The sequence below is a fragment of the Protobothrops mucrosquamatus genome, unplaced genomic scaffold (assembly GCF_001527695.2).
Source record: "Protobothrops mucrosquamatus isolate PMUCROS unplaced genomic scaffold, P.Mucros_1.0 scaffold347, whole genome shotgun sequence".
NCBI lineage: Eukaryota > Metazoa > Chordata > Lepidosauria > Squamata > Viperidae > Protobothrops > Protobothrops mucrosquamatus.
In genome coordinates this window covers 1,456,437-1,471,535 of record NW_015386684.1, presented here as the reverse complement: position 1 = coordinate 1,471,535, position 15,099 = coordinate 1,456,437, and the positions used below count along the sequence as shown (strand labels likewise).

The window sequence follows — 15,099 nt, the reverse complement described above, 5'->3', positions numbered from 1 at the left end:
GCATATAATCCTAACCTAAATTAGAATGAAGTCACAGCATAAAGATGTTTAGAATTGGTCATAGGTGACCCACACAAATTTAACATTTTGATTGTTAAGTTTTAAATATCTTTTAAAAGAATATTCCCCAAATGTTTCATATGATGCAACTACCTAGGTAAAGGCTTGTTTGTTAAGGAATTGCAACTTCCATTATTAGTAGTCAGAATAAAGTGAGATAAATATTACCATTTATTATTAAGTTTGAACATGTCACTAAATAAAAATGAAAGGAATGATTCTGCTCCTTTGCAGGACTTAGAAAACCATCGATAATTATTTTAGACTGCACATTGCATCATCGGGGAAAGATTCCTAAAAGGAATTTGAAGGCCTCATTGTGTACTCCATCTGTTTTACATGCGTTATTTCAATGAATTACCAGTGGCTACAAAAAAAGGCAATTGCTCCAGTAGACTTCATGAACAGAAATAGTTTCCAAATGATAAGAATAGTTAATACTAATAATGCTAAGAATTGTAGAAGATCAGTGTTTATTAGACTCCTGTTAATACTATCAAATCAAATCAAGCTTTTATTATGGCCCTAGACCAACATAACCTATTAATATTAAAGCACACAAGCAATTTGATTGTCAGATCTATTCAAATCTTCAAGATCCACTTTTGTCTATATTTAACTTAGTTTGTACTTAGAACAAAATGTTGAGATAGGAAGGGATGTGTAAATTGCATTAAATATACTGTAGCTTAGCTATACTGGTCTATGATCATAATAAAGATTTGATTTGATTTCTATGTAAGAAGTAAGAAGTAGTAAGAAGATAAAATACCAGAGACCCTTTAAAATGTTATACTGAAATAATATTACTGTATGGCATCTATATGGCAGGTATATATTTCCATAGCTGGGAATATAAACATAAGAAAAATTGAGAAAGGAACATGACAACTTATAGAATTAGGTTGTGTCTATTTTCATGTGGGGATGGGAGGTTCTATAAACACACACACACACACACACACACACCACCTTGCATAAATAAATGTACTTATTTAAATAATCTCTTAGGGCTAGCAAATGTAACATCTTTTGTCCAAACATCAATTGACATGAAAAGGATAATCCTTTGCATATAAGAAATGACAGGTTGCATTGTAAAAATAGAAAACTTCTCCGGTATGTATATATCTATAACAAATCCTTTATAATGCCATAGCTTAGGCATTAGATTCCAAAAGGTATTTCATTGTCAGAATCAATGAAATGAGATTTAACAAACAGCCATGCTCTTATTGCTATATAATATTACTAATCACTACTATATGATTTTGCATTCAATAGCAACTGCTGTTTAAGTACAAAACCAAGGATCTGAGCATTATGAGAGTAGCGATTTCTATGCAACCTGATGTTTCACTCACATAATTAGTATTTTATTATTATAATTATGTATTTGTTATATTTATCCCACACTTTCTCTACAAACTGGCTTCTATAGGTAGTCCTTGCTTAACAATTGCCCCGTTTAGTGCAGTTCGAAATCACAGTGCTGGAGAAGCAACTTTATGACCAATCCTCTCACTTACGATCGTCACAGTATCCCTGCAGTGACATGATGGAGATTCATAGCTGACAGGCATTTACAACTGTCACAGCATCCTGCGGCCATACAATCACCATTTGAATGCTTCACAGTTGGCTTCCGACAAGTCAATGGAGAAGCTGGCAGTAAAATTTCAAGTCACAATCAATGTGACATCTCATTGAATAACAGTGGATGATTTGCTTAACAGTCATGGTGGAAGTGAGATTGTAAGTTGTTGTCATGTGATGTCTGGCTTAATGACTGGGTCGCTTAACAACAGAGCTGCTAATCCCAATTACGGTCATTAAGTGAGGACTACCGTTATGAAGATCTCCCTACCTCTTATCTTAGCACAACTGAACTTATCTTAGCACAACAAGTTGGGTTGAGAGACAGGGACCAGCCCAAAGTTATCTTGTGAGCTTCTGTGCCTGAGTATAACTAGATCATGGGTCTCCCCACTCCTAGTCCAACATCTTAACTACTCACCACATAAGATCTTAGTTAATTGTCTCATTTGGATACTGGACAAGGTTCATCTATGTGTGTATTCGAGGCAACACATTGCACTAATTCAGCTCAATTCAGCTATAACTTTATCAAGACCGCAAGAGTGCCAAAGGGGTTGTTCCAAAGCACTTTTGGGACAACCCCGACCTAGATGACTGAGAATCTCCATAGATACAAGAGTGCCAGTTTACCATTCTCTGCCTACTAAGGACAATTTCACAAAGGTTTCCTCTCCTTTGGATAACTTCATCTGCAGAATTGCTCTGCAAAATTCCCTCTGGAAACAGAGAAAGGGTGGGAGGAGGAGCCAAAGCTGAACATGTGTAAGTGTGGAGGAAATGAGAAACTGCATCATTATCTGATGGGAGCTATCTGAACATTAAAAGGATATGAGAAAGTACAAAATAATGGAAGTTGAAGAATAACTATATCTCTACATATAATCTCATCCAGTAAAACAAAGGCCAAAATTATGAGATTGCAGGCTGGGACATGCATGTGGAGATACGTGTGTCTTTCCTTACATTTTTTTGTGGAAGCCAAGCCCATGTTGGGTATGTTATAAATAATAATATGACAAGCAATGGCAATGCATGAGATGAATATGCAGACTGAAAAAAAATAAACGTCTCTAGCTTTTTGCTCTACTTGCAGCTGTCATTTTTCATACAGATTCTGGTTGTATATGCGCAATCCATAATTCCATTTTTGAAAATTGAACTCGTTCAAGTTGTACTGCTTTATTTCATTTAATATGATTAATTTTTATATATATTAATGATTAATTTTGTCCAGGAGACACAGTGGAATATTTGTACAGCAAATCATAGGTATTCATTTCAGGGGGATCAATTCACAGTGATTGCAATTTTAGAGGCACAATACTTAAAAAATCTGCATGTTGCCCACAAATATATGGATATATACCCACATACATATTACACACCCAAATTGTGTACTGAGGCAGTTTGGATCACACCTGATAAAATTATATTGTTATTTAGTCCTGCTGTTTTTATACAGTAATCTTTCCCATGGTTACTTAAAACAAAAGGCAACACAGACTGGTAATAGATAACGTTAAAAAGACAATGTATATCAGCATACACTTAGTGTAAACTTGTAATATCATGTCTACCCTTTTAGCAGATTGTAATGCTTTTGAATACAGTGTTAAGGTGGGGAGAGAGAGAGAATGGAGATAATTGATTGCTGGGGGTAAGATTAGCAAATTCCGATGGGGAGCAGCCAGGTACCCAAACCGTTTCTGTTCAGATGTCTTCAAGCATCACATTATGTAATGACGGTGGGGCCTGTGCGGCCAGTTCTTTCATGAAGTTGGGAAAGGCTCAGTGAAATAGAGATGAGAGGAGCCAACATGACCTACCAAAAAGAAAGAGAAAGGAAAATGAAGAGGAACAACAGTCATCAGTTTTTGGAAACCAATGTCAGGTTCAAGAAGTCAAAAACCAAAGTAGAGTTCAAAGGCACCAAGAGTGTATTTCATGCTATCTATATATAAGACTCTGAATAACTAACGATCAAGTTAAATTGGCGCTAGTTAAGAGTCAATGAACTTGCGGGGTGGTGGTGGACTTGGGTCTCTGATGCTGGCATAGAGACTCCAAACTGATCGTGTATTTAAGCCCGCCCTCAGGCTCAGTCTGGTCGTCTCCTACAACCATCTACTTGCTATTCTCCAGAATTCTTCAGAATTTGCCATGTGCAGAAGGATCAAACTAGGATTCTAGAAACCTGCATGGACACAGTCACATTGGGATGTCTGCTGGGTGTGGTCAAAGATGACAGCCATGACTGTAATCAAAGCTTCTTTTTTTTTCAAAAATGAGTATCGAACAACATCATGGCTGTTACCTTGACATTTCTGACCAGATCCTGCAGACACCCAGCCAACACTTCTGCATAGCTTTAATTCAGTAAACAAGTTTCAAATTCTCTATGAAACTATGAAACAAGAACCCTAGAAGCAGTAGTCCTGAAGTCTTGGAATCAGAGATACAGTAGAAAAGCCTTTAATATTTCATATAACCCACAAAGCCAAATGAGTTCTTTATTTTTCTTCCTAGTTTCCTACTCTGGTTTCCCACAAGTGTAGGATCCATTTTCTTTGGAGTATTGATCCATTGGGTGTGACAGGAATGTTTACAAATTAGAATTGCCGCATCAGTACAGCCAATAAATCTATGACCTAATAATTTAAGTAACATAGACTCCTGACTCTGATACTAATGGCATTTACAGTGGTTTTACATGCATGAAAAAGATTATCTAGGGGAAACAAACTGAAAAGGAAGACACAGCTTGACAATTCAAGCTACCTGTGGATCCTGATATATTTTTGGTGCGTCTTTTTCATAGCTGTCAATATACAGTCGCACAGTTGCTCCAGCACTTCCTGTGCCACTAAGTCTGAAAATGATGCGAGAACCATCAGAAAAGATGAGCCGCAAACCCTGAAAAAAAGAAAGAAAGAAAGAAAAAGAATTTCAGGTCTCCTGAAATCTATTCTACAAAAGACTACTCGACTTTCATTGACTGCTATTATATGGCAATCTTAACAATATGCCTGAAAAGAAAAGATGAGCTCCTAATTTTTACTTTGCTACGCAGAGCTCAAAGTGCTTCAAAACATGTAGGAATTAAACATTAATTTATGTATTTTATATGCCATTCTTTCCCAAATAAGTTACATTTTTAAAGTACCTTTACATGTTTTGATCAAACTAGTTCGGTAAGCATAGGATCCTGACAATGATAGATATAATTTATCTTGGCCATATCCTTTCAGAATAAGCCACCAAGGCTAGCCAAGCTTTAATTAAAATAAGCAATAGAACCAGAATCCCAGCAAAGAAAATGTTCCTGTTATTGCTAGGATTTCGGTAACATCTCCCTTAGATTGAGTTCAACTCCGGCTGTCAACATCAAGGTGTTGATGGCAACAGTATGGATCTGTCTGCATTTGCCTTTTTTCCAACCCCCAGCTTAGTCTATAGACTGGAATCTCCAGGTGGATTTCCGTTCTCATATTGATAGTTCAACTTTGTTAGTTTTTTCAATATCAGCCAAGGTCAACTAGATACTAATAAATAATGAATATGAAAAGATTGTATGTTATGATTTGTTTTGCTAAATTACTGCTATCAGTAGTGACATGTATAGAAAGCTATTTATTAGTAAACATTTATTAATTTCTAAACACCAAAACATAATTATCAGTGCTTCTACTAGGCTGCAAATAATCATCATCATCGCTGTCATCCACCTGAATTCTTTAAGCAGGTAAGAAATCCAAGTAAAAACTCTTTTCACTTTTAAGGCAACTGCAAATAAAAATAACTTGACGGGTGAATTTTGTTTAATTTTTACTAGACTATGAATAAGGCTAACAGTAACATCATTAAATGTACTGATAAAAGAAGAACAACTGTTCCCAGATATCAAAGCTTCAAGTTTAAACATTTTCCCAACCTGATTCCTTGAAATGCTTCCATCTACAGGATCGCTGTATTCAAAATTATCAGCTTTTTCTACAACGTATGATTTGTCACCAGCGGATAAGGTCTTGCCCACAAAGGACCGGTCAAAGAACAGAGTCTCTAGATCTTTCATCATCCGGTTAGCACCATCAGCATCCACCTCTTCATAGTCATATCTAGGAATAGTCAGGAAATTTTGATCATAGAAACGCAGACCGCAACTAGCCCTCCAATCCCCCGTTTTGTTTTAGAACTTTGTATGCCATCATTTATTCCCCTTTTCAGGCAGAAAAAAGAAGAGCAAGGATGCTGGAGACCAATGTCATAAATCAAGCCTTAATTAGCATTATTTAAAATAAATGGTAGAACTGTATTTCTCTTTTTTTCCTACCCACTGGCATTTCTGTCTCGGCAAACTGGTGTTTAGCTGTTGTTGTGTTCTAAGGTCATGGATATTTATTTATTAAATTTAGAGTCACATGTGATTATTTTCTGAGAAAAGATAACATACACAAACACTCATATACATACACATAACATACACACGTGTATCTTTATGTATGTGCATATATTTTAATTAATTAACTAATTATATAGCCTGAACAATTCTAAAACAATTAAAACATTTGAAAACAGTACAATAATGAATATACACAGCATCTGAGATAATTATCAGTACAATTGTTAGTACAGCTAAAAAACAGTGTCCTTGAAACATTCGGGACTCCAGGCCTGGGCACTAGCCAAGCTTTTAAGGCCTTGCAAAAGCCCAACTGGGTTGGGGCCATACAGTCTCTGAAGGAAAGATGTTCCAAAGGGCAGGGGCTACAGCAGCAAAAGCATGTCTCCTGGTCTCTGCCAGCCAACATTCTTATTGAACTGAATTTCCTGGCCATTCCAGTCAATTTTATTTATAACTCTTATTCTCAGACTCAAAAGACTCTCAATTTCTTCAAGCACAAACAAATTTTGTCATGCCAATCTGTACAATATGCAACAATTCACTTACTTAAATTAATTCATAAATATTAGTTTTATGTATGCCATATGTTTTATTCCTAGTAATAAAGACTGTAGTAAAGAATCTATATATATATACTAGCTGTACCCGGCCACGCGTTGCTGTGGCTCAGTCTGGTAAAAGCATGTGTTGCTTTTACGTCCAACAGATGGTGCTGTTTTTCAAAAAAGCATGTTTTTACCTGTCACAGGTGTGACATCTATGTAATATAGGTATATAAAAACACGTGCGTATTCGAATGCAACATTGTGTCAAAATTTCAAAGCAATCGGTGAAGAACTTTCGGAGATTTAAGATTTTGAACAAACGAACATTTACATTTTTATTTATATAATATATAGAATAGATAATGCCAACTTTTAGCATGTAATTGTTGGTAAAGCCTTTTCCAAGCTGAGCTTGACTCCAAGTGAGAAGTATGGGTACTTCTATATAATTTTCAGTAAGAAGAAGCAATAAGACATGCTTTGCTGTTGCCTTCTTCCAGGCGATTTCAGCTTCCCATTTTGGCCTCTAGCCCTGGGATTCCTTAGTGGTCTCTTCTTCATATACCACACAAGACTCACCCCGTTTAGTTCCCTATGTAAGATGAGATCAGCGAGGCACTGTAACCTGCTGAGATATGCACTACATTCATAAGTCATAAATATAGCCACGGTATGACCAACATTAAGAAGCTAAGGAAGTTTAAGAAAGTGAATCCATGGCAAGAGATAAAATCCACATTTAGAGGCCCCTTCACCTACATTACTTCTAAGTGGGAGGGGACCCTTGGAATTAATCAATGAAAGTATTGGATATGCTCTATTTTTAAAAAATCTCTCACTCTGCAGACGTGTCCCTGAAGCAGCCCAGAAAATACAGCAGCAACAAAGGTGATACAGTACTTATGGGAGGAGAATGCTGAACACATAGGCCAAAACCAGACACATTGTACTTCCTAAACTAGTCACACTGAAATAGTAGAATACAGCCCCAAAAGTTACATGGTAAATTCTGTCTCCCACAAACCATGTATCTTCTCTACTCAGAAGTTACATAAGACTGCCAACTTCTACAAAGGCAGTGCACAATTTTGTAATATCATCATAGGATTATAGTAGGTGGAAATCAATGTAAAGCAGCAGTGGGCAACTATGGACCCTTTATGACCTGTGGGCTTCAACTCCAGAATTCCTGAGCCCTCTCAATAATGGGGCAATTAAGAAAATCATGTTATGCATTTTGCAATGTGAGATTTTTGCAGTTTTTTAAAATTACACATCCAACAGTTCTAGTTATAAATTAGAAATCTACAGAAGGTAGAAGAAAAGCAGGTCCAGTATACTGGGGGAACATGAAACATTCAAACGTCTATATCGCAGTTTAGAATCTTACCTTTTAAACAGTGAATTCTACATTCATTTTACATAACAGAATTTAAAAACAGAATTCTTGACTCCCAAGAATGTCTGAACTTTAACTGTATTATTTCATGAAAGCTGAACTTAGTGATTTTATCCATTCTAATTAATCACATCTCAAATCTATGAAATTACTACCTTGTGAAGAAATTCCGCCCATAATGTTGCCAGTGATCTTTCAGGATTGATTCCACACTCTGTTTTCGGGTAGCTATAATTGACAGCCATGCCAAGACAGCCCAGAGGCCATCTTTTTCACGAATATGATCCGATCCTGCAGCACAGACAGATAAACAGCATATAAATGGGACCAATCCTTCATCTATGTGAAGAATGATGAAACCAAGAAGGATTGGATAACCTGTGGTCCACTAGGTAGGTGGCTTACTAGGTATGGACCACCTTTAAATTACTGAGTGACACAAGGCCAACTTATCTATGGGACACCTCTTCCAAAAGGTATGTGCCTGTTCCATTAGATCTAACAGAGTGGATGTGATCCACGTCCCGTCTGTCAAATGTTGCCATATAGTTGGACTCAGGCAGTGTTCCTTTTCCATAGCTGTTCCTTCCCCGAAAAACTGGCAGGACTCGTGGCCTTCTGAGAAGCCATCAAGACCTGTTGTTTCCCACAAGACTTAGGGTGAAATGAGGCGGAAGCCCGGAAAGATTATATTTTGATACCAGGAATTTTCCATATTGACTTTTATGTTTTTATAGTGGTTTGTGAGCCACCCAGAGTTACGTTGCATAAGATGGGGGATAATATATTGTACATCTTATAAATAAACACATGTTAGGCCTGTCTTTCTCCACATTTGAAACAGAATGACACCATCACCACCACCCGAAATCTAGGAACATAGATACAAGTGGCAGATGTTGCTGCAGAAAAAAATGCAGATGAATAGAAAATCTAGCTATGTAATGTTTCACTAACCAATGTCAGATGTATGATTAGAATGTGGGAACTAGTATTTTACAGATTTTATACTTTATTTGCTATTACCAAGAATTCAGCTGTCACAGGAACAAATTAGTTCACTTAGAATTATTATTCCACAGGAACACCTTTAATCTAAATTCTGTTGATGGAGTAAAACAGATCTGAGTCCATTATTCTCAGCCCACCACTTTGTCTTACTTCACAGGTAGTGGCTAAATTCATCTGTCATGCTAAACTAAGGCTGAACAACTTATGTTGGCTTGAGGGCCACACCAGGCTTTGAGTGGCATGTCAAGGGCTACACTCTCTAAAGCAGTAAGAATAAGGACCAATTGGGAAGCGGTAGGGGGACATCAAGGGGTAAAAGCAGTGTTTGGCAGTGCTTAGCACATTTATAATGTCTTTTAACATTTTGGGGTCCACCAATCTAGGGATCGCAAAATGGAGTTGCATTTTACTTCTAAGCCATGCTTTTCAAACTTTACAGTAAGCTGTGGCTTGCAATGATAACAGTTTGTTGTATAAGTCATGTCTAGTTTCAGATAGAATGGAAAAGCACATAATAAGCTTCATAAAAAAACATTGACTGAATTTACCTGTCACCTGGTTGATAAACCAAAGGAACTAAAGTTGGACTTCTGGTAATGTGTAAACCTAGCCACTATTACATGAATGTGCTCTCTGTTGGCCTTAAAAGTCTAGATGTCTTGTTTGGGGAAGAAATGTGAGGTACTAATGTTGTAACAAAAATAATTAATAGTAGGAATGTTTACGTACCAGTACCAAAACTCTCCTCTCCACACAGAGAGAGTTTGTTTGCATCCATCAGATTTCCAAAGAACTTCCAACCTGTTGGAGTTTCGTATAAAGCAATCTTTGTATCCTTGGCCACCCTTCAAAAGACAGGAATAATAGCACCGTTTTTGACGAATAACTTACTGTAGAAACACAGGAACTGTTCTTGGGCATCTTATTTAATAAACAAGATTACAAATCCCATTTTAGAAGTCATTCCTTTCATATTTATTGTACTCAGTCATTAGGTAGCCGGCATTAAGCTGAATGTAATTACATTTCAACTTTTAAAGCACACTACTGAGGGAAACCACATTTCAAAGAATGCTGTAACCATTTATCTACACTTCAAGAACAGAAGCTACATATGAAATTGGAGAAGAGTTTCAAAAGCAGTTTATTTGCCCAGTTCTATTGTTAAAAAGAAAAGAAAAAAGGTCATAATCTCACTGACTGCCCATCAGGTTCTTGAAGCCAAGATCCATTTCGATATTTAGCAATAATACTATTATTCATTTTCTTCCAAGGGTAACTAATTTTATTTCTGGTTCACGTTTTCTTCTTGGTGGGCCCCTCCCCCACCAAGAACCTAAATTAACTAATTTTAATGAAATCATTCAGGCAAATTAAACCATACAATGATTCAGTGGCACTATAATATTAAAAGCACCCAACAGTGACAGCTAAGGGACCTCATTCTTAAGCTATCTTAAAATAGAAGTCACCTTAAAGAAACAATGTCAGCATCCTAAATCTGAGCATGGAATTAGCCTATTCCAAATTGATTTCTTCTAAATAGGTTGGACTGCAGTCCCATTGTCCCAAAGCAGGACAGTGTCCATTCTTTAGAAATGGGAACTGTAATCTAACACATCTGAAAGGGCACCGAGCTGGGGAAAGCTAACCTCGATGGTGTAACTCTTAAATGAAAGTTGCATGTATCTTCTTCTGGTCAGGCACAAGGAACCATCCACGTACGTTTGCAATTCTGATTCATTGTGGATGCTCCTGCCTCAATTTTAATTTTCTAAGAATACTCTTTTAAGCCTGTATTATTAAAGATACCTAATACTCCTTCCCCCTACTTTCCCCACAACAACAAGGTGAGGTGGGTTGGGCTGAGAGAAAGTGACTGGCCCAAAGTTATCTAGCCAGCTTTCATGTCTAAGGTGGGACTAGAACTCCCAGTCTTTTGTTTTTTAGCATGGTGTGCCTTAACCACAAGACTAAACTGGCTAAAAGGTACATGGGAAAAAATGGGACCATCCATGATCTTGTTGCTCGGCCCCAGCTCGTAATCAAGCTCAGAAAGAAAGGCTATTCCACTCGTTTAAAAAAAATTACCTGTCAATTGCTCCACTTGTAGGCATACTTCGGGCAAATCCTCGAACCCCTGTTTGTTGAAAATAAGGAATACTAAAAATATTTGCAGCGATAACAGCAACCGAGTCTGAAGGATTCACGAAGAACCCATGTTTTCCAAGTATCATGTTGCGATCCTAATGAAGGCATTAAAAAAAATGGTGGCAGAAATTACCTTGTTGAACAGTTTCATTTTCTAACTGGTTGCTATGTCTGCAATTTGAAAAGAAGCACCCAATTTAAGTAATCAGAGGCTACAAAACTGAGGTCAACTCCTTTGTATAAAAAAGCCCCCAATCTACAGAATTGTTCTTTATGCCTTTTAAATCAGTTCTTTTATGGTAATTCCAGAAAGTAAGTAATTTTGAGTCCTTGGTTCTCTCTGAGCTTGGTTGTTTTTTTTACAGACGTTTCATTACCACACTAGGTAACATCATCAGTGCTGCAAGAAAACTACTAAGTTCAGAGACCAATAAGTACCTCACAGTTTACCTCTGAGCTATAAATATTTCCTTCTTTTGATAAATAACTTCTGTTATTTTATACCCTAGTTCAGTGATGGCGAACCTTTTAGAGACCGAGTGCCCAAAAACTGGCCCCGTCCTGCTCCACCCCGTCCTGCCCCCACTCCGTCCCCCCATCTCCCCCCGTCTGCCTGCAGGGCCACTCACCGCCTCCAGGGCCTGCCGCAGGTCGCCCAGGCAGCCCAGCAGCGCTATGGTGGTCACGCCCTCTGCCCGCGCCCTGCAGCATCAACTGTGCACTATGGGGTGTGAGGGCAGAGTCTTGTCTACCTGCCTGGCTGCCATGTCCTTGGCTACGCTGCTCCGTGTGGGCCATGCTCGGGGCAACTCTCCTTCAGGGGGGCTGCTGGACAGGAGGGGGTCATGGGGGGAGGCGAGGCTGGGGCAACAGCGCGTGTGCCCACAGAGAGGGTTCCGAGTGCCACCTCTGGCACCCATGCCATAGGTTCGCCACCACTGCCCTAGTTTGTAATGTACTTTCATACTGGCTGAACAAAAAAAATTATAACTGCCTTAAATAAATATATAAACAAGAAATTGGGACTCCCCCATCTTTAATAATCATCTTTAAAGGAAAATTTCAGCAGATTTTGTTTGTAATCTTTTAACTCTGTTCTCCAACTATTAGAAAACAGAAGCCCCATCTTTAAACTGAAATGCATATATTTAAATGATTTATGAGCACAGGACCTAATAATTAAGGCAATGTTATGTCATTAATTTTACATACTGTATATTGCTGTAAGACAAAAGGGAATAATGAATAGCTATATACTCCTGCAACGTTCAGAAATTTGCACTGCAGATTTTGGGTTTGAGATCAGTTTTGCCACTAGTAACATGAGTAAAAAAATAAAAAAGAAGCAGGGATTCACTTAATAGCATGTGTAACTGGAATGGCACTTTCCTTACCAAGTGAAAAACATGGAAAATAGCACAAACTATCTTGCAGTGTTTATTTCTTAAGGATTTGTGACGGCTCAGAAGCACTCTTTGAAAAATATTGTCACCTGTTAAATGTGAATCTTTTCTAACATTCAACACCAAACATGTTTCCCCAAACAACACTATCATATAAAGCTATCAACTGGAATTCAATTTATTTCTATCAAGGTAGTCCAACTACTTAGGCATGCATCAGCTAAATCCAGTTCTGCTTCCTGGTATAGTCTATGTTTGCAAAAAGGAAGAAAAAACAAATCCAAAAAGCACATACGTACCCCATCTCCATCAAAGGCTGCACCAAAATCATACTCTCCTGTCTTCATGGTCTGCACCAGATCGGCAGCATAAGTTAAATTTGGATCAGGATGGTGGCCACCAAAGTCTTCAAGAGGTACGCAATTCACAGCAGAATTAGCAGCTGCTCCAAGCTCTTCACAGAGAATTTTTTTTACATATGGCCCAACAACTGTTTCAGCAAACAATAAAAAGATACATGAGTATCATTTTTAAAGTAGTGAAGAATTTTGGGGAATATTAATGAAAATGTCTTTTCCCCATCTTCCCCTCACATCTGAAGGCCTATAAGCATAAATCTAGAAAGTTATAATATTCCTCTCTCTAGAGCAGGGGTGTCCAACCTTGGCAACCTTAAGACTTGTGGACTTCAACTCCCAGAATTCCTCAGCCAGCCATGTTGAAGTCTACATATTAAAGCTGCCAACCCCTGCTCTAGAGCTTCAAAAGTTAATATTCATTAAAGTTTTTATCTCTATATTCAAATAAATTTCCCATATCAATAAAAATATAAAAAATGAATGTTTACAAATATTCAATGGGTTATTGTTTACAGTAGAGACATAGTGTCTTTACTGACACATCTGCTATCACTTTCTATCTATACTATCAGTAAGATTTACAAAAACGAAAAAACATGGCAATCCTTATCACAAAGAGGACAGATGCTGTCACCAACACACAAGGTAATGAAATAACTTTTCCTTGCCCTAGCCCTAAGAGAAGTAAACTTTACTCATAATGGGGAAGTGGTATGTGTTTGTGTGTGTGTGTGCTTGTGTGTGGTATGTACCTATGTAAGATCGATTCCAATCTACAGGAGAATGTAGATTAGTTTTTTTCCCAGGCATATGAAAAGGGAAAGAACTGGATGATGATCTATGGGTTAGACTGGCAATCAGTGCTTACAGTTACTGCACTTACATTATCTTACATACCTCCATGCATAGCATCTAGCCGAATCTTTAGATGGTTTGGACCTGACAATAGTTCTTTCAGTGCGCTAAAATCAAAAATATTCCTCAACATATTTGCATAAGCTTCTACAGAGTCCACAATTTCAACTGAAAAACAAAAGCAAGAAATTAAATAGAAGAAACTAACCAGATCGAAGCATCCACGACTATTGCATAAGCGCCTTGATAAGTGTTACAAGAAAAGCTACCGATGCAAGTGGGAGCCCTTTTAATGAGGGAAGAAACAGATTTTACTTGCCTGTAAATGGTTTAAACTTGTTTTCTAAGTCAAACTGCTGCTTTCCAATTGTACTGAGGTCTACATTTAGATCTGGGCATATAGCATACTCTTCAATAGTCTTGCTAATTTGGAAAATTTTATCAGTAATGCCTTCAGGAGCCGGACCTAGTAAGAAATGGATTATAAGAGACAAATAGGCTTCTAGAAAAGATGTTAAGTGTAGGACATTTTATTAGAGTTGTATGTAAACTTAACAGAGACAACGTATCACATTCCAAAAACAGTAGGTTTTTTTTTTTAATATCATGAGACAAAGTAATACTAGCAGTGATACACTCAGTCCTTAATTAGTGACTACATTGGGTAGGAACCATTTGCAAATAAGACTGTAATAAATGGTAATAAAAATCATTTTACAACCAATGCAGGCATTTATGACTAAATTTGTGTGCCTGACAACGATGCATGACAGTGTGAGAATAATACCAGCACAGCACTACAGTTTAAGAGTAATTTATCTGAATGACTTGGCAGCCATCAGTGATCTTCATAGCCTTTCTCTCTATCTCGGGCAGTGTTCACTTAATGACCAGTCTGATTAAAAATCTAGTCATTGGAAGGGAACTAGGAGAGGGTGCAATAGTAATAATAATTTGTTAAAGTTTTAAATATATATGTACTAATCAACGTCTGTCAGGAGGAATTTCGTGCAAGCAACCACTACTGTAGGTAATAGAGTGGCGTTGCTTGTCCACATGCTGCCAATTTTTTCTCTTCTGTATCATTATTACAATCCTATTGTGTTTTGCATCTGTATTTAAAAAGATATAATCTACCTGGTTTCTAACAGGTGCCTTGGTAAGAAAGCAGTGATTATCATCTTAGAAACAGACTCTGTTACAGCATTGTTGAAGTTAATGTAATTGGCTCTGAGATTTCTCTTGCAAAGTGATATGGTTGTAAAGCATGATATAATTGGATGGCAATCCCAGAAATCCTCACTGCTGTCATTAA

General features: G+C 37.5%; 1 protein-coding gene across 2 annotated transcripts in view; it reads right to left on the bottom strand.

Moving 5' to 3' along the window:
* Positions 1-2,798: 2,798 nt before the first annotated feature.
* PGM1 (phosphoglucomutase 1) overlaps positions 2,799-15,099 on the bottom strand; it is a 32,731-nt gene continuing 20,430 nt past the window's right edge. For both annotated transcript variants that reach the window (XM_015815536.1, XM_015815535.1), the window contains exons 3-11: positions 14,104-14,250; positions 13,827-13,952; positions 12,870-13,060; positions 11,108-11,262; positions 9,746-9,861; positions 8,161-8,296; positions 5,591-5,774; positions 4,438-4,572; positions 2,799-3,481 (exon numbers count right to left, since the gene is read on the bottom strand). In XM_015815536.1, the coding sequence (XP_015671022.1) occupies positions 3,392-3,481; positions 4,438-4,572; positions 5,591-5,774; positions 8,161-8,296; positions 9,746-9,861; positions 11,108-11,262; positions 12,870-13,060; positions 13,827-13,952; positions 14,104-14,250 (1,280 nt within the window). In that variant the 3' untranslated portion in view covers positions 2,799-3,391. The remainder of the gene's footprint in view (positions 3,482-4,437; positions 4,573-5,590; positions 5,775-8,160; positions 8,297-9,745; positions 9,862-11,107; positions 11,263-12,869; positions 13,061-13,826; positions 13,953-14,103; positions 14,251-15,099) is intronic.